Source organism: Tympanuchus pallidicinctus, unplaced genomic scaffold, assembly GCF_026119805.1.
Source record: "Tympanuchus pallidicinctus isolate F22 unplaced genomic scaffold, pur_lepc_1.0 scaffold1, whole genome shotgun sequence".
Lineage (NCBI taxonomy): Eukaryota > Metazoa > Chordata > Aves > Galliformes > Phasianidae > Tympanuchus > Tympanuchus pallidicinctus.
Genome location: NW_026294618.1, coordinates 8,746,154 through 8,771,930, shown reverse-complemented (window position 1 = coordinate 8,771,930; position 25,777 = coordinate 8,746,154). Strand labels below are relative to the sequence as shown.

General features: G+C 35.6%; 1 protein-coding gene across 1 annotated transcript in view; it reads right to left on the bottom strand.

Moving 5' to 3' along the window:
* The window catches only part of APOB (apolipoprotein B), a 35,741-nt gene extending 15,994 nt beyond the window's left edge, over positions 1-19,747 (bottom strand). The window contains exons 1-22 of the mRNA XM_052687783.1: positions 19,612-19,747; positions 17,909-17,947; positions 15,021-15,136; positions 14,076-14,221; positions 12,896-13,049; positions 12,556-12,711; positions 11,450-11,574; positions 11,178-11,263; positions 10,254-10,473; positions 9,053-9,280; positions 8,743-8,860; positions 8,493-8,639; positions 7,326-7,537; positions 6,707-6,944; positions 5,974-6,150; positions 5,494-5,685; positions 4,737-4,904; positions 3,375-3,586; positions 2,633-2,815; positions 2,287-2,408; positions 1,575-1,785; positions 113-288 (exon numbers count right to left, since the gene is read on the bottom strand). Of these exons, the coding sequence (XP_052543743.1) occupies positions 113-288; positions 1,575-1,785; positions 2,287-2,408; positions 2,633-2,815; positions 3,375-3,586; positions 4,737-4,904; positions 5,494-5,685; positions 5,974-6,150; positions 6,707-6,944; positions 7,326-7,537; positions 8,493-8,639; positions 8,743-8,860; positions 9,053-9,280; positions 10,254-10,473; positions 11,178-11,263; positions 11,450-11,574; positions 12,556-12,711; positions 12,896-13,049; positions 14,076-14,221; positions 15,021-15,136; positions 17,909-17,947; positions 19,612-19,669 (3,484 nt within the window). The 5' untranslated portion in view covers positions 19,670-19,747. The remainder of the gene's footprint in view (positions 1-112; positions 289-1,574; positions 1,786-2,286; positions 2,409-2,632; positions 2,816-3,374; positions 3,587-4,736; positions 4,905-5,493; positions 5,686-5,973; positions 6,151-6,706; positions 6,945-7,325; positions 7,538-8,492; positions 8,640-8,742; positions 8,861-9,052; positions 9,281-10,253; positions 10,474-11,177; positions 11,264-11,449; positions 11,575-12,555; positions 12,712-12,895; positions 13,050-14,075; positions 14,222-15,020; positions 15,137-17,908; positions 17,948-19,611) is intronic.
* Positions 19,748-25,777: the final 6,030 nt, after the last annotated feature.

Here is a 25,777-nt window from a genome sequence, read left to right as displayed (position 1 = left end):
AAAAGGTTAAAATTGGTAATATTTATGTTCTATTTAGGGATATAATGTAAACAAAGGTAACAAGGTGTTTACATTTAAAGTCTGTACACATTAATTACGTTTTTGCCCATACCATATCTGAGAAGAACTCTTTTTGAAATTGTGTTCCCATGAGTTTCTACAGCTGAGCTCATCTGAAGGTATCCTTTGGTGGGTGAATAATTAACCAGTGCTTCAGTTCTAAGTTCAGTTTGCAGACGTGGAATAGAAACGGTGCCTCTTAGCATTGCTTCTTCCATTCCAGCATATCTGTGAAAGTGAAATGTAAGTGTGAATATACAACATTTCATTCTACTCTTTTACTTATGTTTCAGGAGCAGTTTCAGCATTTAAAAAGAGTGTAAAAAGCAGAATAGGTTTTATAGACACAGAACTAATCAAACTTGTGAAGTTCTTTCTGAGTCAGTGACTGTCTTCAGCTCCAATTGGTTACTTTGGGAATTTAAGGAAAATTATTAAAATATGACTGTGTGGATACACAAAATATTAATTCCTTAATATGCTCAGTATAGTTCCATAATAGTGAAACTGAAGGAAATATCTACCTGTCTGGTAATATTCTATCTGAACCAAATTCTGAACTCCTTACTCAAGCTGAATTCTCTGCTAAGGATACTGAGTGTGACCATGAATAAGATAAAAACAAAACAGTTGACAAGATATATTATGCCACTGGGCTTCATTTTCCTTTACCCACATTTATTTTATATCTTGTAACTTTGTTGACTTGAGCAAAATTCTAATATTATGTTAGTGCAAATGAAAGGGAATTGAGGTCCCTGACATCTGTCCAAAACTCCCACTGATATCAGAGGCAATTCTGCATGAACAGCAAAGACAAAGACTCCCTGGGGCACCATCAAGATCACAGAATTCCATGGAAGATTGAGGTTTATTAAAGAATGTGATCAGCTCATTTCACCATGGGCTTGTGAGGCAGACAATTTTAGAAACCCTGGCAGGCTGAACATTTTTGTTAGCTCCCCTGTAGATGTTCCCGGAAATATTCTCATCGTGAAGCGTGGGAATTTTTACAGGAAGCTCTCAGCTATTTTTGGTTTTGTTGCTTATTGAGTGCTGTTAGGACTCTTCATGGGGAGATGCAATAACTTTGTTAGAGCTGAATACACCTAGTAAACGCTAATACCTCTCTGTACAAACTTTGCCTTGCTTATATCCTTGGAACATCACACCTGCAACAACTCTAGCAAAATGTCATCCTTGTAGTTATGTTTGCAAACATGCAAGAACCACCTCTCAAAACTTGCAATACAAATTACACAAAAACATGTTGTAGAAAGGATCACTTGGTATATTAGGTGTATTTATGTATATGTGATAGATTACAAACAAAATATTTCAAGGATTTTCAAAGGGGAGTTGAACGACAATTTTATACGTCTATCTGTATATATATGAGCAATCTATCCAAATTGGGCTATTATTTTTCCAAAAATTTATACCTTCAATAAAAACTTCAGTTATTGTATCCAAAGATATCTGAAAAAGTCTGAAAAAGTGGTCTTCTGAGTTACCTTATTTGTCCACTAAGAGTAACTTCAGAAATCTTCTTGTTATTAAAGTCTATTACAAAGGTATATGCTTTCTTCCCAGAAACAGATTCATCAGTGATTCTGAATTTAGTACCAAAGTCAACATCAACATCTGGAATGGAGATGTCACTGGTCAGAATCTTCCTGTCTCTATTGTACTTAAAGGTCAGTGTGGCTTCATGCTGCTTTACACCTGGAAAATATAATATAGTCTTGTTATTCATGACCATGGAGCATTTTGGTTTTCTCTAAGAAGGAGAAAAAATAGAATCAGTTGGAAATTATACCATTCTGAAAATCTAAAGAAAGCCTGCATGGGTCTCTCATTAAAAAACAAAACAAAACAAAACACATCTTGTGTTTTATGCAGTTTTTCTCCATTTGTATACTTTCATATTTCATCAGAACTGTAATTTTCCTATTGTTTATGTAGAAATCATTAATTTCTCCTTTTCCATTCTTTCATTCATTGACATCCAAATTTAAATCTCATGAAGAAATTTTTAGAGATTCAAAATCATGAAGAATTTGTAATGCGGTTGCAAATACGAAACAAAATTAGAGTGATTAGGTGTCAAAAGAATGTATTATTTCATAAATAGCTCTACTGTGTATTATTCATAAAAATCTTTTTTTCAGTTCAGTGACATACAGACCAAAACAGAGGTAAACCATTTCTTTTTCAGACTCTTACCTTCTGCTTGTACTGCAAACTGTAATGTGTCTACCAGGTCATTTCCCTCTCTCTGCAGATCATAGTTTGCACTTGCAGAGTATTCTTTCACTTCCCCTGTGGACACTATTTCAACTTCAAATCTAAAGGAGGAATAAACAAACATCTTGTAAATAACTGATTTTGCTATGACCACAAACAGAAGGAACCAGACAATTCTTAATAGCTCTCCTTCTGAGCTGCTCAAGCTTGTCTGCATTTCAATATTTTTAAAGGTAAGCTTTAGGTAAAAGGGTAATGCAATAATAAGCCCTAAGAGGGAAGGTTACTTAACCCAAAATAGACAGTCAAAGCTTTCCTAACTTACCTGGTTTCTCCAGTCAAGGGATAATATGGAGCTGCCTCCATGGAACTGGCATTAGAGTACAATAATTTAGTGCAGAAATTTAGACCAGAAATGAAAGGCTTGCATGACGTTGAGAATTCTCGGTTCTCAATCAGAGGTGGAATCTCTTCAGTTTTGGCTGGAGACACCAAATGTAGTGTGTTGCTGGAAAAGAAAAACAACTCATTTTTTCCCAGAACAGGAGTTCAGATATTTGCATATAAGTTGCTCTATTAGTAACATTACACTCTAAATAAAAATAACTGAGGTAGGGGCTTAATGAAATGACATCTGGTGGTTAAATGATCAAGTAGTGTATTATTACTATTATTACAAGCATTATTAACGATAATTATAATTTCATGTGTTGAGCCACATATCCTCTCCAGTTAATGTAAGCCATTCATTTAAATTCCACTTAAAACCAGGCATTGCTAATACAATAAGTTCATGTGAGAGAAATCAAAGCAATGGTAAATCAAAGAAATGGTAAGTATCTTATTGGAAGTCACAGAAAATAGTGACAAATTAAAGAATCTGCAAGGCCTGGCTCCTAAAATATTTACTTATCTTACAAGAAAAGTAATTCCAGTTTTACTGTGCCTGGGATTTTTCTAAACTGAAAATTTCCCTGTGTCTGCCCTAATCTCTCAAATTCTATCACAGTGAAAAATCAAGAAAAGGGAAGAACACATCTCAAAAGTTCTCATTCACTTCCCATTACCTGATACTGAGGAGCTTTGTTGGTGTCTTTGGGGCAGGAATGCTGAATTTCAGCTGTCCAGCTTTCACGCTAACATGTGCTTCAATTCCAGACTCATGGAATATATTGGAATTCATTTCCACACCACTTCTAGCAAATTCAGGCATGTTTATTCCCAGATGTGTTACAAACTCAACTGCTACTGAAGGTTTAGCAATGAGTTCTGCTTGCATCTATTTAATAAAAGCAAAATAATGTATTTCATTTTCCCAAAATACTTTTTAGAACACAATGTCCTCAGTCTTGATAATCTAGAGGTAGATTTTGTATAATTTATTTTGCTATTCAAAAAGTGGATTCCCAAATCAAATCAGCTGAGGGAGCAAGTAAGTGACAGCTGTCATGCAGCAAATACAGCAAGATTATAGCATTGGGAAACCTTACACAGAAGTAGTCATTCTGCAGAAAGATATTGTACATGAAGTTACTTGTGCGTATCTTTAAATCTGAAAACAAGAACCAGTTTTCCACTGTAGAGAAAATATAGCAATTCTCCAAAACAATGAGTACAGTGTTTGAAAGATTTCAATTTCTCTAAGCAGAAAACAGCTTCTTTTCGAGCTTTTGGTTTCACCATTACAGCAAGAAGGGACAGGATGCAAAATTCTGGAAAAGATTCCACAAGTAATGTAATGGCAGCCAAGAACAACTTTAAAGGCCTTTAAAAAAATTTACTTAAATACTGCACACATTCTCAAATTAAAAGTTAAGTGAACTGAAACTACTGAAGACTTTATATAAAATATTGACTAAAATAGAACAAAATAATTACAAAAACTGAAAAAAAGATTCCAAATATTTCATTTAACATTTTAACTGGAGAATGGTATTTTGTGCCACATTCACTGTAATTTTTTAAATTTTTAAATTTTAAAATATTTCTTGTAGAAAAGTTTCACTTAGCTCATTTTCCAATATTTCTTTTAATTGGAAAGCAAAATTTTCACTTTAATTTAGTTACATCAAAATTTTTTATTAACTGTTTTGTTTGAACACCAAATTCACATGCTGCAGCTTTTTGCACTATTCTCATTTGAGATCATGGAGAGAGAAATACACAGACAGAAGAATTGACTGTAACGGATTATTAAAATGCATTTAATTCATAAATATCATTATATCACATACTTGACTTACTATATACATTACTTCTCATTTGATTGTAAACTTTATCCATGAATTAACTGAAGGCCTCTGATGAGTAAGTTTATTTCAGGAGTATTTTATAGTTTTAAAAATTCTTTCGGTGTAAACAGTTTAATCCCTAAATGAGGTTGCTGAGTATTAAGAGAAGACAAAATAAAGAGAGCTGTTGAGACTTACACTTTTTTGATGAAGTTTCACAGCTACTTTGGCCCCAGGCGTAACTATTCCAGACAAGGCAAACTTCAGTTGCAAACCTGCTCCAGTTGGGAGTTCAAACTCGTTGTCCATAAACATATAGTGGACAAATAAGTCCTTGTCAACACCTCTTGAGATGGCTTGTGCAATCTGTGAATCAAACAAGGAAACAAATATTAACTAATCAATGCTGGATACTAGATTTTATCACCTGCCTTGATATCCACAACTGAATGTGAATTGATTTAGATAATATGTAACATTCTGACTTCCCCAAAGTCAATAGCAAAATGTCTTTTTGACTTCATCAAAAGCAGTGTTTTACTACATATTTCTGAACTACATTTTATTTTCTTTTTAATATGATATAGTATCAATTAATATTGATATATATATATCTCACAATTAAAAAATCAGTAATATACCATACTGGCTAGCACTGAATTGTTCCACAATATATCACAATTCTGCAATAATATCTGAACCCTCCTTTTTTTCCTTTCCTTAACCCATCTACAAGAAGCACTCTACTTAGTTATTGATAGGTATTTATGGGTTCTTTAGAGTTCTTTAGACTAAATTTAGATATTTCATTTTAAGTATTTTTATTTTACATGACCAGAGTAGGCATCAAATGTGCATTCTTCATATAATATATCAATGAAATCAGAACTTTATAAACAACTGGTAAAAAAAGAAATAGTGGTGAATAATACATGTTGAAAAATTAGAAACATACCATTTCAGGAATTCTCTGAAGAGTTTTAAAGCACTCTAGAACCACGCTTCCCAGCAGTTTGAAATCATTGAGTTTCATGTACCCAAGCTCTTCTCCCAGAATTCGCAGAAATGCTCTTCCTTCAGGGGCTTCCTTCTTGCTCAATTCTTTTATCAGTTTTTCAAGGTTAAGAATTATTGCTTTAGTGATGTCCTGAAAATTCAGTCAGAAGGTAGTTAAACAGATTTAGAGAACTCCGTAAGGTCATGTATCTAGAATAATAACACACTGAGTATCAGTTAGCATTGCCATTTTTTCTTCCTCCAGACAAAGGCCCATCCCACAAGCCATGAAGAAAGAACACTGTTAAACATCATTAAGGACTTCCATTTTAGCATATTAGAAAAGGAGAAAGTTCATATACAATAAACATGTAAGTGCTGTAATTACTATGTAAATATAGGATTGCTGTGCTGAACAGAGAATGCTTTCAAACTATACCTGATCCTGCTTGCCATCGTGGGAGTAACCAAAGTAGTCAAAGAGAGCTTTGGAAACCTGCTCTGGCACTTTGCCATCAACCCAGTACAGGGCCTTGCTTGCTGTATCTGGGAAAAATCCCTTCTCTCCGAACAAAGCTTCCAGTGTTGGTTCAAATCCCTTTCCATCCAAGCCAAGCTGAAACGAACAGAACAATGCCATAACTAAGAGAGGTTCTCCACTTCTTTGTACCTTTACAACAAACAGACTTTCTGGGGAACAAAAAATGCATTTACAGTATATCCTACAAGTCTATGATTCTTAAGGGAAAATATGCAAGCTAAGAGAATACTAGATACTATGATTAATTTTCTCTCGTCGGCGACACATCCAACATAAAACCTACACATAGGCTGCATCTCACTTAGAATCTACTATGAGTACTTCAGTGTGCCAGTAATGACTCATTAGCGTGAAGTCCATTTGTTACAGATGGGTTCATTTTACCCTAGCTGTGGCCTTTAATAACTCCAACAGGGTCGTCCATCCAGGCAATGGCAAGTGACATCACATAACGGATGGCTTGCTCTAAAGCCCATTGAGATCAAATGAAAGTCTCCTTGTAAGCACAGTGATCTTTAGGTTTCTCTCAAAGCTTGTAAAAACAATACATTATTCATGGAAAGTTGTTATAAGCAAACAGAAGTGAGAAAGAAAACAGATGAATGCTAGCAAAGGCTTTTGATAATTGTACCTCAAAGATATCACTTGGGCCAAAACCGTACACATTCAGGGTGGTTTTCAGCATAGTTTCTTTAGGAACATATCTGTTTGGATCAAATATCACATTTCCTTCTACTTTGGCAGAGATGGGATCGAGGCCAGGTACAGAAACTCTTTTGGAAACTTGATAATTTTGTGAGAATTTTCTGAAATCTTTGGCTGTTGGAACCTCGTTTCCTTTCAGTGCTTCTTCAACGTGGCTTTTTAGACTAGGAAAAAGGACAGCAATGCAAATATGATCAGCATGAATTGCAAAAAATCTTTATCCCTAAGTGAGAGATATCTTGAGTCATTTGCAGACATTCATACAACTGAGGTGATTGTATAGATGGCTAGCTCTCTGCACACACTGACAGTAAGTCTAAGGGCAAGAGCAGCACTGCCCTAAAAAAGCTGCAGATCTACTCAGTTGATGTTGTTCAAACAAAGAGAACAAACCAGCAAACAAATAATCAATCATAAGAGAAAACCTGTACAAAACTCACACTACTAAACTAAATCAAACTAATTATTATGGAAGTTATGAAGTCGAAGTTATGGAAAAACTTCGTTCTTCTTAAGAGACCAGTATATAACAAAATTTTACTTACTCTTCAATGCCTACTTCGTCAGAGTCTAGGATGTTGGCAATGTGTGAAGCGACAAAGCTTTTCACTTGCTCGTTCCTTTCCCTTGTGAGGATTCTCATAATCTTTGTGAGATCACTTGGGGAAGGATTCTTCATCAGTAGCAGATAGGTTGCTAGACGTTTATCTGTAGGTGCATCTCCTTCCTGGAATTCTTTCATAAGTGCTGAACGATCCTACATAAACATAACAAGGTTGTCATACTCCTTTGGGAATAGACAGCATGAGATCATTTCAAGTACGTAATTTCTTCAAGACTGCATAATTACATAGTATCTTTTTTTTTCTAAAACTTGTCAAAGTCTTGTCATTGATAATATTCTGATACAGTTTCTTAGATCTTTTCACAGAAATTATGCTTTTATTAAAATAGATTTTCTTACTCTGTATCTGGCAGATTAATTTGTTTTTTCTAAAAATGATTTTCTTGCAGGGGAATCTGAAGTGTTCTGGTCTGCAGAAAACACTTAAAATTTTTGTCATTCAGTTTAGGAAAAGAAGGTGATCAAATGCCCCACTGTAGGAAAACTGAAAACATAGGTTGAAAATAAATAGTAACAATAATAAAAAATTGAATGCCTTAAATGGAAGTAAGTCTGAGGATGTGAGCTCCACACGATTTTGGGCTCCCAGGCTCCTTTAAGACTTGTCTTAACAAGATCTCACCTTTTAGGTGAGATGAACTTACTGATGTTGAAATTGTCATGCCATTGTAATGTAAACATAAATCTAAGCAACACTGTGAACAACAATGATAACAATGTGCCAGTATGAAATAGCAACCTGATTTTTCATAGTAAATTCATTTAGATTTGAATTAATTCCTTATTTAAATCCAGCTTCAAATAAGCAGAATTCCATTTAAATCACTTGCAGGAAATTTGCCATTTAAACTCAAAGTGTCCATGTAAAGCAGCTTCTCCTCAAAGAAGTAACATTCACTGAATCAGATAAATTTCTCAGACATCTGGATAAGAAGTAAACTAACTAAATAAGTTCTATTAGAGCAGGAAGCAGCTAAAAGGAAGGTAGCAAAATTGTGAATTGATAGGAGTGTCCTATTTTATTCAATTATTTCTGTGAACAGTGAAGGTGAACTGAACACATGTTATGGTAGTTCTTGTGCATTACCTCTTCTGTAATGGTCATCTTCCGGAATGCCTGTATGGCTGCTTTTTGAACCGAAAGTGATGCAGCTTGATTTCTGATACATGTTTTAAGAGAAGCCTTCAGGCTGGGTTTAGCTTTCTCCATTACTGCACCCATGTTTCCAATAGCCTGTCAGTGATGAAAACAAAGAAAGATGATTAATTTCTTTTCTCCACCAACAGAAGCAAGGTAATATATGTACTATGGTAAGGAAAGAAGCAAATAAAAATACCCGAAGTGTGAGATATGTGAGTTCAGCATCTCCAGAACACTCAGTGCCAAGCAGTGATACCATGAAGTCAGCAACATCTGTTATTTCCTCTGTCACAATCATCTTCTCATTATAAAACCTGAAGCAAAAAAATGCATTAGAAACAAATGGTTAAAATGGGAAATGTCTATTTATTCTCTTATTTCAGTAGAACAAATTCAAGAGAATAGCAAAAAAAAAAAAAGCCCTCCAGGAGGGCTGGTCTTATAGTTCACACATCTTAATGTTCTCTTGATGCTATTTTGTAAAATCACATGCTGCCATTACTTACTTGGTAACAGCATGACTCAAGCCATAAAAGGAAGCTCTACTTGGCTGATACTGGGCCATGTTAAGCATTTCCCGGATTCTCTTTGGAGTTGGAGAAGGCAAGAGTCCCAGGGTATACGTGACCAGGTCAACCACAAGTGGATTCACGTTCCCAGTTCTCAGTATCTGAAGGACTCCACTGTAACACTCCGGAGTCCCACACTGAATCAGGGCCTGAATTGTGATGGAACTGAAAGGAAAAGCAATGGCTTTAATTAATGGATTTTTTGTTTGCAGTTATTCCTGTATGCTTTATGTTTGAAAGAAACATTTGACATATTTGCTTAGGTCTGTTAATATAAATGTCTGGTAAATGTATGGCTAGAAGTAAAACACACAATTGCTAATCAGGAAGAAGATGCTTAATTTTGCAAATTATGATAATACATGACTAGATAAAAACAAGATGAAAAATATTAACAGTACTACAATTACACAGACATATCTATTTTTTTTTCATGACTTTGAGATTTTCCATACTTTCAGTATTATAATACATTGAATCAGACTGAGGCTCTCTCTCTCTGGAGACTGAGGACATAAAGTATGCATAAACTCCCTGAAATCCAGCCAAGACAGTAATAGTAGGATTTGGGAGTGGAGGTCAATGTCAAACCAAAGGTTTGTGCCCTTACATGGCTCTAAAAATCTCACTTTCAAAACTGTGTTCTTGGAATTTGGAATTACATTGTCCTTGAGCAAAACTAGATCAAAGATATTTGGCCATAATAACATGTTTACTGGATTGCATCAGGCATATACACTTGGCTTGGTGGTGGGGAGGAAAACCCTACACTGTTATATTCAACTCAATTTAATTTATAGTTCTGTTTCTTCATTAAAATGAGAAGATTTGATCAGGTAATGATCAAGCAATATTAGTACTTCATAGATGTCTGGAACTTTCAGATCTATTTAAATTCTTAAGCTGTTTTCATTTATTCAATATTCAAGTTATTACCATCCGAGCACTTCTGATGGAAAAATATTCATAGGTCTTACTCTCTTACTTCTCTCTCTAGATTATTAATATGAAACCTATCTTTCTGAGGGACAATCTTGATATCTATTTAAACTACATTTTGAGAGAATGTTCAGTGAATCATCAACCTTGGAATTATTTTGCTATGGCATCGACACACACTGGAACTGCTGCAACATACCTTGAAGTTTCCATCATCTTTGGTACAAGAGAGCCAAGAGTGCTGTTGTGTAAACTTCTGAGTCCAGAAACAAATCTGTAAAAGAGTTTTGCTCTCTGCTGGTTCTGCTGGGAGGCGGTGAGTTTCTGCAGTTCCTGAAGAATTTTCAAAACAGCATCACCCTGCCTGGAAAATTTAGCATCTGTGCTTTCCAGTGCAAGCCCTTTCTCTTCCAGTTCATCTAGGAATTAAAGCAATAACACTCTTCATTACTTGATCAAGGAGCTCTCTACACTGAATATAATTAATATCAACTGCTTAGATTGCCTTATACTGCAATTGTATAAGTTCAACAACTGAACATTTTGTAAAAATAAATGGAATTTAAATGCAATTCTCCCCAAAGTAGAATAATGATACTTATTTGCATAAAGTATCTGAAAATTTTATTAAGACATTTTCTTGGCACCTTGTATATTAGCAGAGTTCACCTTTCTAACTTTTAATGAGTGAGTATATCTTAGGAAAAAACATGCTCTGAAAATGCAATAACAATTGCATAGTAAAGAAGGGCATTTCAGAACCGAACATATATTAATTGATGCAACTGAAGCTTCAAAAGAAATAATGCTTAATTTAAAAAGTCTTGTTAAAGTCATGTTCAAAAAGATTAGAATTACTTTCCATTATTTAGATTATACAGATTGTTTTAATTATAAAGATTAATTTCAAAATTAAAAAGACAAAGATTGTGTAGAATTACAAGGTATTTTTAAACTTCTTTTTTTCACATTTCTCCCAAATCTTTTTTCTGTCTAAGTCAATGGACATTCATTCAAAATTATCATTTGTGTTCTCAAATACATTTTCAACAAATTTTCTGTTTGAAAAAAAAAAAAAAAATTAGTTCATCTACTTGACATCTATTTAGAATTGCAGCTGTACCTCCATCAAAATTTCTGTTACTCATCCTCTGATTATCTTCAAGCTTCAGTGTCTGGTTGACTTCTGTCATCATACCATACTGATTTCTAGCAAACAAACAAAAATTCAGTGCTTTAGTTGAGTCAAAATTCTTTGAGGGATCTTCCTACACTTCTTGCATCCTTGCAAACAAAGTGCAGATTTAGGGATAAAGTCAAGATAGAATTTGATACACTAGCATCTAAAATGAATATTTATTTTAAAATGGTAATTATAAATAGTGATCAACATACTTGTATGAGGAAGGCAGAAACAGGTGTTTTTCACTGCAGACAACATCTCTTATATGTTTTTTCTTTGCATCAATATTGTAGTGACAGGATTGAGTGCTACTAAGAAGGGTAGATAGTGGGATGTTCTGTAAAATGAAAAAAAATTGGCAGTTATTTTATTGAATAGTATAGGAAACAGTTTTAAAGTCTGCTAGTTTTCCTGAAACCTTAACTCTTATAGTCTATTGGATGGTGCATAACTTGTAATCATTCTGATGCAAAAAGGAAATTGTGCCACTAGCAAATGTAAGTCTCTCTACAATCAAAAATCCCACAGATATTTTTCCTCAGGCATCACTGTGCTGTTTGGCATAGTAGTTACTTCATTATATTCTTATATGTAATATATATATTATTATATAGAATATAGGACTAGTTCATATAAACTAGCTTGTAATTTTTAGAATAGTTCAGGACCCTCACCACAACTGAAGTTCTTTCTAATTTCACTCTTACACACATTTTGAAGTTTTCAGCTAGGTGTAGAAGTAGCAGAAGTTATAAAATGTGCTTTTCAGAATGATATGAATTCTTCTTTTTATTTTTTTTTCTTAGGAAAAACACTGAATAGCACAGATGCCACGGTATCAGGAAGAAATCTGCAAATATTCATGCAAGCAACTGCATCTGATTGTAGGGGATTTGTAAGAAGCCTAAACAGCATGTCAAAACATTTATTTCAGGAGATTTAGAGCCCTCTCCTGCATATCACAGACATATCTGAGTGTTGGAGGATTATATGGTTTACATGAAGTGGGAATGTTGAGAATATTGACCCACAAAATAAAAGTTTTGTATATAATCTGATAGATTATTGTGCAGTCAACAGTACCAACTCCAACTATTACAAGGTTTCCTCCAAGAATTCATGAGAGAAACATTAAAGGTAGTTACATTATTTTTCTCTGCATCTGTTCTTCATTACTAACTGCCAACAAACCCACAGGCTGCTCTTACATAGGGGCTCAGAAAACCTTTTATAAGGTCAATACAAAATTAGTAGTTGCTTATCTTTTTAAGTGATGTAGAAGAATGTTATATTACAGACTTTTTAGTGGTGTACTTACTAGTCCTTTAACAATGGCAACAGGGCTGACATAATCTCTGATTGGACTGAAGTTGTCACAGGCTTTTAGGTTCCTGTTAATTGAAATATCTTCTGCAACACTTCCTCTTCTGGATTTGAACTCAACCTCACTGTCACACTTTCCATAAACGGTATCCTAGAAGGAGGAAAGGAATCAGTGTCTTTAAGGATGTCATCAGACACTTTCTATTCTAGCAGAAATTCACACACTGTTATCTGAATTTCCAGGTCTTCCGAAAATTATATCAAGAATAACTCTACTAGGTGAGATTTATTCCACTTATTAAGAAAACAAAGTGAATGCTTTTCAAAACTCTTACCATGGAAATTGTTTTTATGTTTTCCTCTGTTTCCGTTGGTGCAAGGAGAGCTGAGATGATTCCTCTCTTGAGATTGAGGACATTCAGAGGTTCATCCTTCTCTGGATACAGTTTGACTTTTGTTCCATCCTGAGTGCTGAATTTTAGCTCATGTCTGCCAAAAAAATCCCCGACATTAGTATGAAATCATGTTAAAACCACCCAGGAAGGCGTGGTTTTTAACTAACAGGCTATACCTACAGCAGCATGTTTTCTCTTGGTCTATTGTTATTTAATATTTGTTATTACTACTATTAAAAAAAAATTATTATTAAAGTAGGTCCTTCCCAGCAAAATTCTAACCAAGGACATTCTGGTATCACCAGACTACGTCATGTAAGGACAAATAAATATCAGGAGCAATGGCTGGAAGTTGGAATTGCAACAATTCAGATAGTAGATGAGCAAATTTTTAGACTGAGCTAATTATTAACTACTGCAGTTATCTACAGAATGATGGGAAAGACTAAAAGCTACTACTTGTGCTTTTAAATAAAAACTCCACTGTGAAAAAAATATTTTAACACTCTCCCAAGTTTTTTAAGATCTATGGGTTGGGAGACAAGAGGGAGCATATTGTGAGACACTGCAATAAACAAAGAAGTACAAATAATGCATACATTACCAGGCACTGGGCACTAATTGGGTGGAGGGAGTAATAGTAAGCTTCAAAAGTAGATAAGCAAGGAAAAGATAAGTTGCACAGGTCAGTAAAGATCATGGTAGGAAATCCGGACTTCAGTCTCAAATGCCTTTCTATTGCACAGTCTTTGTACCGTATCAGCAATGGAAAATGGCTGCAGACAGTCATGTGAGAATTTGTGTACGAGAACAAATATTCCACTTACAACAATCTTTTAGGGAACTAACCAACAGTTTCATGATGTAAATGATATAAAAAATTACAAAGACATTCTAGGTGAAAATTCTGGTTAGAAAAAAAAACTTCCCTGGTAGAACTGCATTGGCCCCAAACATAATGGGGAGAGAATTGCTATGGAACCAGAATATAAACCTGCCATATTATCATCAGCATGTCCTAAACCTGGAAAAGTATAGTCTGGGCTGTTATGTTACCAGCCATTCAGTGCTAAAACTATAGGTATTGATGAATTAGTTACTGATAATTGATATTTCTTACTTGGACATGGCATTTGCAAAGTCTTCAGAGTTCTTTGACTTCTTCAGCATGGCTCTTCTCTCACTGTCAACACCGAATGTCTCCCTTAGGGAGCAATGCATTGTCCTCAGGATGAACTGGCACAACTGTGGTACCTCCAGCTCAACCTGAAAATACAAATTATGTGTTTAGCTGTTTTTTTTTTTTTCATTACAAGTTCCCCTATCATCTTGCTTCAGTCTTGAAAACACAGTGTTCCTTGCATTGGGTAAAATGTCAGAATCATGCTGACAGCTGCTCTCGTGAAAGATGCCAAAGTGCTCTCAACAGCTTAAGGTAGCTTGAGGAAGAAGACTTGAGAACAAGTATCTGTTTGACAAAGTATGTGTTGACAAAGTGTCCTACACGCATATTAAAAAAGCAACTTTAGGTGTTGAAAATTTACAGTACTAGAATAATTGTTTGAAAACTTGTGTCATCGTAATGATTACTGTTGCACGTCAGAATACTGTAAGCCAAAAATAAAAACCAATTATTTAATTGCAGGGAAAAAAACAACTAGTGAAAGGAATGTTTTGGAGAAGCTAGAAGGGGGTTTGGGACAGACATTAGTTTAATGCCCAGTGGGGCCTTTTATCCCTACAGTATGGATCCTGGCTTGATGGTTACCACCAATTGGTTATGATGGAATCAGTGAGTCGTTTTAGTTTGACTTGTAGAATTATTTGATGTACACTCAACCTGGTAGCCAAGGAAAGCTCAGTTACCAGGTCTTCATCCTCTCCTTTAAAAATGCAGGACAAAAAGCTCTGATACAGTGCTATAAAGGAATATTCTGCCTAGAATAGAGAGAGTTACTCTTCAGGACTCTCTGTGAGTGCCTTTCAAAATAATAATTTTACCCAGTTGTCAAGTATGTTAGTTGATACACAGTCCAGTGAGTTGTATTTACTCCTGTTTCCTTACTTTACAGGTGATCTTTGAACCACTTCGAGAATCTGTTGTTCCCATGATCCCACTTGATGTTTCCACTTCGTATAAGTAAACATATTTTCTAAGGCTTTTAAATCGGGCTGCATCTTCTGCAATTAGGAAAACAAAAGTGTTTTCATCACTTGATAGGATATACATATCTAGATCCATATCAATGTGTAACTAAAATGTATAGCACTCATGAAGGAAACGTGCAAACTGTCCCACTACTTTCTTGTACATTTGCTATAGAGGAGTTCATAGACAAAGAACAGCTTGATAAGTTCTAAAGAAACTATAGCTTAGACAAATTTTTTTAGTTGGAAATTTTAAGTTTTTGGTTCCACAGCTCTATATTATGAGTGCTGACAATATGACCCCATCTGGCCATGAGATCACATTCCATTAAAGATAATGACAGAACCACCAGAAAACTTAAGATGTAGAACTGTTTTAAAAATGACTCAATTTGTTCTATTTAAACTAATAAAATGGAAGTTTTAAAATTGCTGATAAAATGATTTATTTCACCTAAGATTTCCACATAATAGTTCAAAGAAGATGCAAGAAGCTCCATATAACATGAAAAGGACTGAAAGTAAATAAACATGGAAAAGAATAGGACACCAAATCTAGCATTCCTCATTACTATTTCATCTGAGTCTACAGAACATCTTCCTAAAACCACTGATCCACTGTAATCAAGTCACATATTAAGTCAAGGAATTTCCTTAGAGCAGACTATTTTTTCTTGTAATTAGATTTTAGCTATGTAAAGATCATTCAGTGCATGACAAAACCACCACTTTTTGAGTGAGGATGAGGCAGGAGGAAGGATTTATGAAGGTGTTTCTCTTAATACCAAAGGAAACCACAAAACATAATGTGCTTCCTCAAAGGAATGGATTTAACCAGCATTAAACATGTGCCTGTTGTTTTCAGAGGCAATTTGTCTATAATTTTGAATCCTACAGGCAGGAATGATTGGATGTTAGGGGATGCTTCCCTGAGAGAGTGGTCAGGCGCTGGAATGGGCTGCCCAGAGAGGTGGTGGAGGCACCAACATTCAGATGTTGTACAGAGGGACATGGTTTAGTGAGAAATATTGGTGATAGGTGGACGGTTGGACTGGATGACCTTAGAGGTTTTTTCCAACCTTGGTGATTTTATGATTCTATGAATATTGTAACAGACACTAAAAAAAAAAAAAAATTATTCACTCTCAAATGCAGGGATATAATCTGCTTTTGATGTTTGGAATGTGGAATGCAGGCCACATAATGTCCTCAGGTACAGTTAATCCCCACCATATTTGCAGCTATAATTTTAAACTAACCATATGATTGGGCATGTTAGGTGACAGCATCAAAGCAGTTTAGTTGTACTTGAAGCAAAACCTTATCATTCCCTCGGTTTGGACTGAGCATCTCACAGGGTTGTGATGTTACTGTGATGCTGAGTGAAAAGCAGTTTCCTAAATTGCTCCTATGTGGTCATTTGTGACTTTCAAAACGTATTTGATCTACTTTTACGGAAGCAAAAGGTAAAGTTATCTTGCTGTAAACCCACACACCCACCATCAAATCTCTACGGCTTTGCTTTCCAGCACCCACCATGAATGTAGCATAGTCCTCCTCTGTTATAAAATATTTATTATGTCACATGGCAATAGCAATGGGATCTTGCTATATATGTCACAGATTCGCATACTTAGAAAAATATATTTCTATGAAACTTTGTGTTTCCTCCTTGGGCTATCATTTTTATAAGCTTTACATACTTCAATAGTGTTTTAACTGAATTTAATGAAATTGCTACAAAGAAATAATGTAATTAAAAATAAGTATCATCTAGCACTCAGCATCTTGCAAACATTTGAAAAGTCAATTAAGTAATCTAATTAACCTTAAATTTACCACTATCCCTGTTACTTTCTGCTGTCCTGGACTTTACCACTGCTTAACTGTACATGCTCAGAAATTTTCGCAATGTCACTATGTACTACACTAAAGCCAAAAGGACAATTATTGATTCATTTCCTGTTTTAAACAGCAATAAATGGAAAAGGAATGTGGAAATGACAAGATTAGAAATGGAAACAACAAAGAATTTATTATATAAAAAATACACAAGAAATTGGCGATGAAGCCCAGAAAAGTCTTCGTTTGGGGCATCTGAAAAAAACTTCAGTTGCCTGGAGATGGTGCTGAAGTATCCAAGCAGAGAAAAAAAGCCTGAAGATTAAAAGGGACAACGAAGAAAACAACCCATTTGATACTTTGACCCTTCAGTGGAACATTACGTGTCTAACCAGGCAGTCAGGGCCAGGTTAGATAGGGCATAAAGTCAGCATTTCCTGAGTCTGGACTTGTTTTTAGGAATTGCTGTTCCTGCTGATAGAGCTGATGATTTATTCTACAGGTATTTAGTTAGATATCCAAGTGCAATTCTGTGGGCTAAGCAGACAATGTGATGGGAATGTAAGAAGTGAGATTCAGCCCTTGTAATTGTAACGTACACAACCTCATTAATAAAGCTTAAGATTTGATAAAAACAGATTTCCAGAGTAAGAAATTTGCATGTGACAATTAAGAAATCAACAAAACAATGAACAAAGTAAAGTTTCTTAAAAGGGGACTTTAAAAAGTTTAGAAACACCACCTCATCTTCTATGATCTTATGAAACTTCTGATAGTCTTAGGGCTAAGCTTTATGGATAATTAAATACCTAAAATAAATGACTATAAATACTTTGGAATATCATCAGTTTTGTTTTAGTTATTTCAGAGGAAGAAATTTACAGAATAGGAAAAACTCTGAAGATTGTATTCAGCTAATACAGAAATGTAAGACAGCAAAAGCAGATGCAAGAAATCATTTACTTGAACATCCTGGGTTTCCGTTTTCAGGTGTTTCTTCCTCTGTAAATAGTAAAAAACAAGAATTAAAAGTGCACAAGCAGTTTTGTAGCCTTGGAGCAAGGCTTATGCAAACAAAAATGGAAATAGTTTTCATTGCAAGATCTTTCTAATGAATATCAAAATTGCTATAGTTTTGCACTGACATAAATAACAAATATGCTTAACATTGATGACACAGAGTCAAGTTTAAAGAGTATTACATGAATTGTCTGACATTGTGAACAATGAGCTGAAAGTAGGATCTTCAGTTCACTACATTAAATTGCTTTGATTTAAACCTCAGGATCATCTTCTAGGTTGACCAGTATTTTTAAAGGCTCTGTGTTATTTGAAATTTTTTAAAAGTGGGCACAAAATTTATAGGCAGACAGATAAAATGCAACACATGTAATGCAGTTTGCTTACTGTAAAATTTTAGTCTATTTGGAGTACAGATGAACTGCAGAATGGATGAATGCTGTAATTTGCACTTTGTACACTCAAAAAATGGCGACTTTGATAGTAACACTGTAATTTTCTATAACCAAAACTTTTCCAACAATTTGTGTGTGTGTGTGTGTGTGTGTAGAAAATATAGGTGAATATTCAGAGTTCATAATTTGGAGGAAAAGAACACTTACTGGAAGTCCATTCAATTTAAGAAGGATTATTTTCTCCAATATATCTTAGATACATCCCATATTACTCTATTTTAAATAGAATAAAGTGTACTGTAGTTAAGTTTGCTGCACTCCTGTGTTGATATATCATTCTTTGGACTTTCACATATGAATGCCAGAACTTTTCAGAATAGTCCCTGTGGACTTTCCAAGCTTCCATAATGGAAGGTTGATTGCTGTACAGTAGTACAGCAGTTATAGTAATTACATTAATAATAAGCATCCTTCAAAACTCCAGTCAGCATCAGAATATGATGCTGAATTGTATTTGCATATAAACCCTGAATCTGCATATAAACTCTGGTGCCAGATTCACCCTCTTCCCTAAGATTCCTGAAATCTTAACACTACATAGTCATATTCTAAAAAGCCATTTCATGGGAAGCAAAGAGGTTGCTCACAATATGCAGCATCGTATTGACCCAAGCTGTCTTTTCTGATTTAGAAAGAAAACTTCACTAGCCTAGTTCTCTTATTACTACTACTGATGGCTGCCTTCCTTCAATAGAAAACTGTATTTCAAATGTAAGTGCTACCTGCCAAATACATTTTACTTTATCACTTCCAGTTTTTTCACACACACACACAAAAAGGGCTAGCAACAGCTGGAGTAAGTCTATATTGTAAGTATTGTAAGTGACAGCACTTCCATGGAGGTGAGTACAGAACAACACTACAGAAAGACAATCAGGACAAAGTAAACTGTATCAATTTCTCATAAATTGCAAAAAAAAAAAAAAAAAAAAAAAAAAAAAAACAACAACAAAAAAAAACCAAAAAACCATTGAATTTGATCAAAAAACAGTCAAAAGACAACATTTGCGACTTTTCCTGCATTGGGATCCTCTTGCTGCCCAGCCCAAGAAGGGGAAGAGATGATCTCTTTATCATTCTTTCCATCTCTAATTCTATAAGCCACAGTCCTGCTGATTTTCACTTTCTTCTTATTTTAACAAGTTCACAAATAAAGCAGCAAAAAATGCTGACATAAAAGATGGTACTTACGTGTGAAAACACCACTGCTGAGCAGCAGCAAGAGCAGCAAGAGCTGCACAGGGCCCATGGCGAGCCCTGGATGCTCTTGGTCCTCTTTTCCTTCCCTCCCTCTTCACCTCTTCACCACTACCTCAGAGGGAGAATGAGCCTTCTGACTTGGACCTTCATTTATATAATCTGTAGCAAGCAGCTGAGGCAAACGGTTTAGAAAGCTCAGAGCAAATTGCCAAAGGTCCAAAGGTGAGAGATCTAGATCCTCACTGTGTTCCAAACACTGCTCTGCATTGGTTGCTGGGAGTCCCTGAAGGCAGAAGACCGAGCATATACTAGAAATAAGTTACTATCCCAGTTGTTGGGTTAGTTTTTTTTTCACAGAGTTTTGAAAACAACATCACAAGCTGCAGCATTTCGAAGCATTTTCAAAGACATTTCCAGTGTTTACACGGGAAGGCTTAAAATGCATAAATCAGAGCTGGAAGAAATGAGGATCCCTGCAGCATGTTTTCGGCACAGATGTTGAGAGTACTTCAGAACATCAGAGATGACTGTATGATTTAGGCATCTTCCCTTTACAGGCAGAAGACTGAAAAGCTTCTTCTTTTTTCTACAATTTTTTTTCTTTTTTCTACATAATTTTTAACACGCTTTTCTAAAAACAAAGTTGAATTTCCTTGCAGTATTCTGGCAATCAGAATGTGTTCCTGTTGAAAGTGAGCTCTGCATAATTCTCTTCTTTTCTTGTTTTTAGATTCCATTTCTTTCATTCGTTAATGTAGCGAAGATATGAGAATGAGTTGATAACATTCATTTGAATGAAGAAGATAAAACTCTGAAGAAAAACTAAATTCAGAGAAATGAAAAGATTGTTTATGAATATGCACATTGGTAAAAAGTTTGGTTTTCTGTCATGAGAAATCCCACTCATTTGAATTCTCACTCAATTCATATCTATTGAAGCTAACTGCAATAGTACAAACACTATGGAAATAGTTGAGGCCATTTTGTTCAATAAATCTAATTTTCAGATATCTTATGAAAATGAAATGTTTTGACATTCCCAAATCAAAATACTTCCTCTTAGCTTACTGAATCAACAATTAAAGTTTAGTAATTTCTTTTACCTTGAAATGTTACCAACACAGCAGTTATCTTCAAAGCCTCTTATTTCCTCATACCCTTTCTCTCTTGGCCTTCATGGTTAAGTTACCTTTCCCAGGATGCACTATGAGCACATAGGTCCTAGCATCAGTTCAACCAAATGGTAAGCATGAGGCATCCTATTCAATAAAGGACACATAGTTAAAATTTTGTCTGTGAACACTAGCAACAGAGGCTTTTTGTTCACTTTAATGTCCACAGATGTCTCTGTATGTGTTCTGATACACGACAGTGATTTTACTTTGTAACATGATTTTATCATTTGATCCCTTTTCTCCATCCAAATGTTAAGAGATCTTCACTATCATTTCAAATCTGTTTATTTATTCACTTCAGCACTGCAAACTGATAGAGCTCTGGAGTGCCTGGTGTTCAGGTTTGTTAGCTGTATCTGTGTTTTCCTGTGCCTCCTCACTGCCTTCAAGCATTTCTTTGGGCTCAAACTGAGGCTGACTGATTGAATTAGCAAGACACTGGATGGACATAAATAGATTACAGAAGTCATGACTCATCTCATAGCATGATAAATGTGTAGGTAACCCCATTCTACCGTGACAGGTTTATATTGCTGTATTACCTAGGCAAGGAGCAGTGGTTTTTTTCAGTTGATAGCACAAAATGTCACACAATGCTTCTAGTCACCAAGGAATCATCATTGGAAGAAATCGGCATTCAAATGGAAGTAAACACAAAGCCACTTCTGTGAAATTATTTATTCCCAACTGTTACAGACTGGGAGTAGCTCCAATCTTCGGTATATGTTGTACACCTCCAATCTAAAAGACAGTTACCTCAATGGTCTTTCTCCAGCTGTCCTTGGATCAAGCTGTCTGTGGTGAATGCTGTGTTCACTGGTTGTTTTCCCCTAAGAGTTGTTATTTTTATGTTATTTTATGTTACTTAGAAAGAAGCAGTTTTGGTGTTGGAGGTCACCATGGTGAGGCTGTGTTGCTGAAGTGCAAGGTAACGCCAGAGACCAGCAAGTTTGTTTAGCATTCCCTTCAAAAAAAATTAATACTAAAATTAAAAATGATTAAAAATGGATAAAATTATATTTAGAAAGAAACAAATTCTTTATTTTTCATTTCATTTTTCCTAAGAGACCCTAGCAAAAGGACAGGTGCAGAAACGAGGTTAAAAAAAATATCAGTGTCTGCTAATTAATGATCAATTGAAATTTTGAAATAGATGAAATTTTATAGTTAATTTAAGAAAATGTAGGGCATTTATTAATGCTGATGGAATAACAAAAAAAGTTTGTGAATGTAAAGAACATGTGACAAACTGAACAAATCACATGGACATGGATGAATCAGGTCATACACTCATACATTCATCAGCCTCACTGTGTATATAGCTGATGATCTTATGAATTGTAGAAGAATGACAGTGCTTTTAATATACTGATAATGAACAGGCAGATAATGACCACAGCCTTTTATTCTGCTTGATGATACTGACATTTCCTTTTTCTGTCACAGATTGATCAAATGCTCTGACAGAGAGGGATGTGGTAATACACCGACTGGATACATCCGCTATCAATTTCATCTTGTGTTTATCACTGCACTGCTGTAAGACAGGGGCCACTTTAGTCAACTCACGTAGATTCTTTATGAAGTTTTAAATCTTATTTTCACTCAGTGATTCTTCCAAGGCAGAAATGCAGACAGCTGATAGAAGCAATTGCACCAAGGTACTAAGTTTCTTAGTTCCAAAGAATTCTTGTGAACCTTCCTTTTCCTCCCCCTCTCCCTTCTCTTCTCTTTTTTGCATCCTTTCTCCATTTTTTCTTCCTTTTTTCCTTCTTTTTCTTTTTCTCTTTTCTAACAAATATACCCACTAGATGGTGTGCACATTTCTTTATTGTTATTCATTCAGGTCAAGGCCAGCACTTCAGGTTCTTTGGGAGCTCTTTGGAAACATTGGTCTTAGTCTTCTACTGTGTTTCCCAGATCAGTGTCATCTGTTTGGGTCTTAGCATGTCCTTCATCAGAGAAAAATGGTTGTATTTTCTGGCGAAACACCTATGGTGCTAACTATAACCCAATGGCACTAGGAGGAAACCGTGTCTCCCAAAGGAGGTGTTGGAGGTGCATAAACATACACTCTGTTTGTCTAAGAACAGATGCCAGAAGCCTGCTGAGGCATCAAGAGTAGAAAAATATTTGGCATAAGTCATCTGCTCCAGAATTTCTCTCCTTGTAGGTAGTGGAAAATGTTTCCTTTTTACATATTTATTTAGTTATTTTGAGTATATTCCTGGGCAAAGGGTCTGCCTTTTTTTCTGCACTAACAAGAAAATGTACCAATTCTGTTGAAGCTTTTCTTCACACTTTCCTTTCAAAGTATTAAACCTCCTTCGTTACTTCATTTTGTGTGGTACCAAGGTAAAGAAATGTATTTTTGAACTGTGGTAAGTTGGGCTCTCCAAGTTCAGCTTTGATTCTGCCAAAAGAGTCCTGCAAACCTTGACTTTATTCTCTCTCACCAGCAAAGGGACATGGTGAAGTGCTGAATGTATTTCTAAAATAGCACTTTTGCCACTTCTTTCCTTCATTTTTTTCCCCAATTTCCACTATCTACACTCTCCATTCAGATGTTCCCTTCTAAGCTCACCACCGCATGCTTGATCACCTACCGTCTCTCTTAGCAGCAATAAAAGTGTTACTGGTACAACTTGTTCAGTGCATCTGCAAAAAAGTTAAGACACATTTACTTTCATAATGATAATCCAGGGATTTCCTGTAGCAAAATTACATACTGCTGTTCCAGTAACTGCTCATGAACGAGTGGCAGGTTTTTTCATCCTTTTGTCCAGGTTCCAGTGTTGCCAGTCCCACCAAAAGATTATATTCCACCAGAGCAGCATGACATGAGTGGTTCAGTGAACCGTGGTTTTCTGAGAACTGCAGAAAGTTCAAAGTTCTCTGCAATTTCTTCCTTTCGCTCTCTCACCACTTCAACCTTCCCTTGTGTCCATCAGACCTCACGCTGTCTCCATAGACATTCCCATACATACGATGCCACCTCTGCTTACAAAATTCCACTCTTCCAAAATTAATTCACACTATCTCTGTGATTTCAATGAAACTGTTCCTCACCTCTGTAGTTGGGCACCTCTCAGAGAGTCTATTTGTTTTCCAGACATACAAGCTGAGTTCATTAACTCAGAAACATCTTTTCTCCTTTTTTTATTCTTTCTTTTCAAATATTTAGCCAATATGTGTGCTAATTTTCTAGAGAATACCATGTTCCTTAAACATACACACTATGGTTCAACACTTAGTCTTCTGCACTTCAGTTAAATGAAGGCTTTGAATGTAAGAATTATCAGCTACAGAACTACTGTTTTTCCCACTGTTTTTCTTTCTTTCTGGCTTCTGCTGCTCACAAAATACACCAAGGAGTAATGTTTAAATCTTTTCCAGTTGTTTTGAGAGTTCATTTTTCCACCACTCTGAGCAGTTCATTTTTCTTTTTGCTGTTCAATAATAACTCAAAGTCAAAGAGTCTGACAGATTGGCTTCTCTCAGTGTCAGAACTGATCCATCAATTCAGTGATTTTAACTGAGTGGTACTGTACAGCATGAATTGCTACAGAACATCTCATTTCAATCATCAGTGATTTCACTGGATCATTTCAGAGCATTTTCAAGGCACAGTTCTCCTCAGGTAGGGAAAAAATCTGTCTTCACATTATCTATAGAATCATAGAATCACAGAATGGCCTGGGTTGAAAAGGACCATAATGATCAACCCCCTCTGCTATGTGCAGGGTCACCAACCACCAGACCAGGCTGCCCAGAGCCACATCCAGCCTGGCCTTGAATGCCTCCAGGGATTGAAAATGGGAGATCAGCACTCCCTACTTAGTGTAGGAAGCCCTCACATCTAACCTTCCTCCCAAGGTTAGATAAGCTAATACTGCAGAATATGCATCCTTTGATGCTCTGTGGACTAAGCTTGCATGTGATAGCAAAGGGAACATTCAGGTTTGCCTAATACCTCATCTGAGAAGGAGAAAGAACATCTTTTTCTGTTTTTCCTTTTTACTAAAGTGCTGATGCCATACAAGGAAGAAAAAAAAATTAGTCAGTACCATTTGCATGACATTGCCAAAAATGATAGCAAAATATATGAGGCCACAAGAGTGATAGAAGATATGGCTGTCAGGTGGGGACTGAACTTTAATCCATATACGGACTGAGTTATAAATTTCATTACTGAATGATGAACTACACCTGTTAGTCTTGAGGCTCTGAAAAGTTAGAAAGGAAGGAGACATGTCACTCAGGTTATTGGGACTGACATCAAAGGCTTTTCACTTTCTGATCACCTTCATAAATACAGTCTTAATGAGAAGTAGGTTCCATTTCTTTCATAGGGTAAAAATGTTTTAAAAATTAGAAACATTATTGTAGTGATTGTGATTTTAAATTCTAAGACAGATCAAGGGATTTCAGAAGGGGCTTTGCATGTGTGGTGTATCACTGCAATGGTTTAAGATTAACCATACACCTGATATTTTGCTGCTTAACAGCACAGTTCTATTGGTGATAAACAAAATTCTTGGTGAAAATCTATTTTGTACCTTTTCTTTAGTAAAATCTTGCCTTTTTCATTAGCTCCACCATACAGCTAGAAAGAATGACAATGGAAATCAGCATGTTATTCCTTACTGGCTCTGCCTACACAGAGGATGTCCCAGGGTCTACAGTGACATCATATCGTAATTCCAATGTTAAGCATCAAAGGATGTGGTCAGATTCCCTCATTGGGAATAAAGTACTTTCCTTATCCAGCATCTGTATTGAGGTTTCATGGCCTGAAAATCAGTCCATGACATCTTTGACAAACTTGTCTCTTTCTGGATAATGATTGGTTATAATTGGTTGCTGTTTTACACAGCAACCTCCTGTATAAAACTCCTTCATGTTAGGGATTGGGTGAAGATGCAGTTCTTTATGTGCATGACCAGTTCTCTCTTCCGTCAACAATGTTGTGATTCTTACAC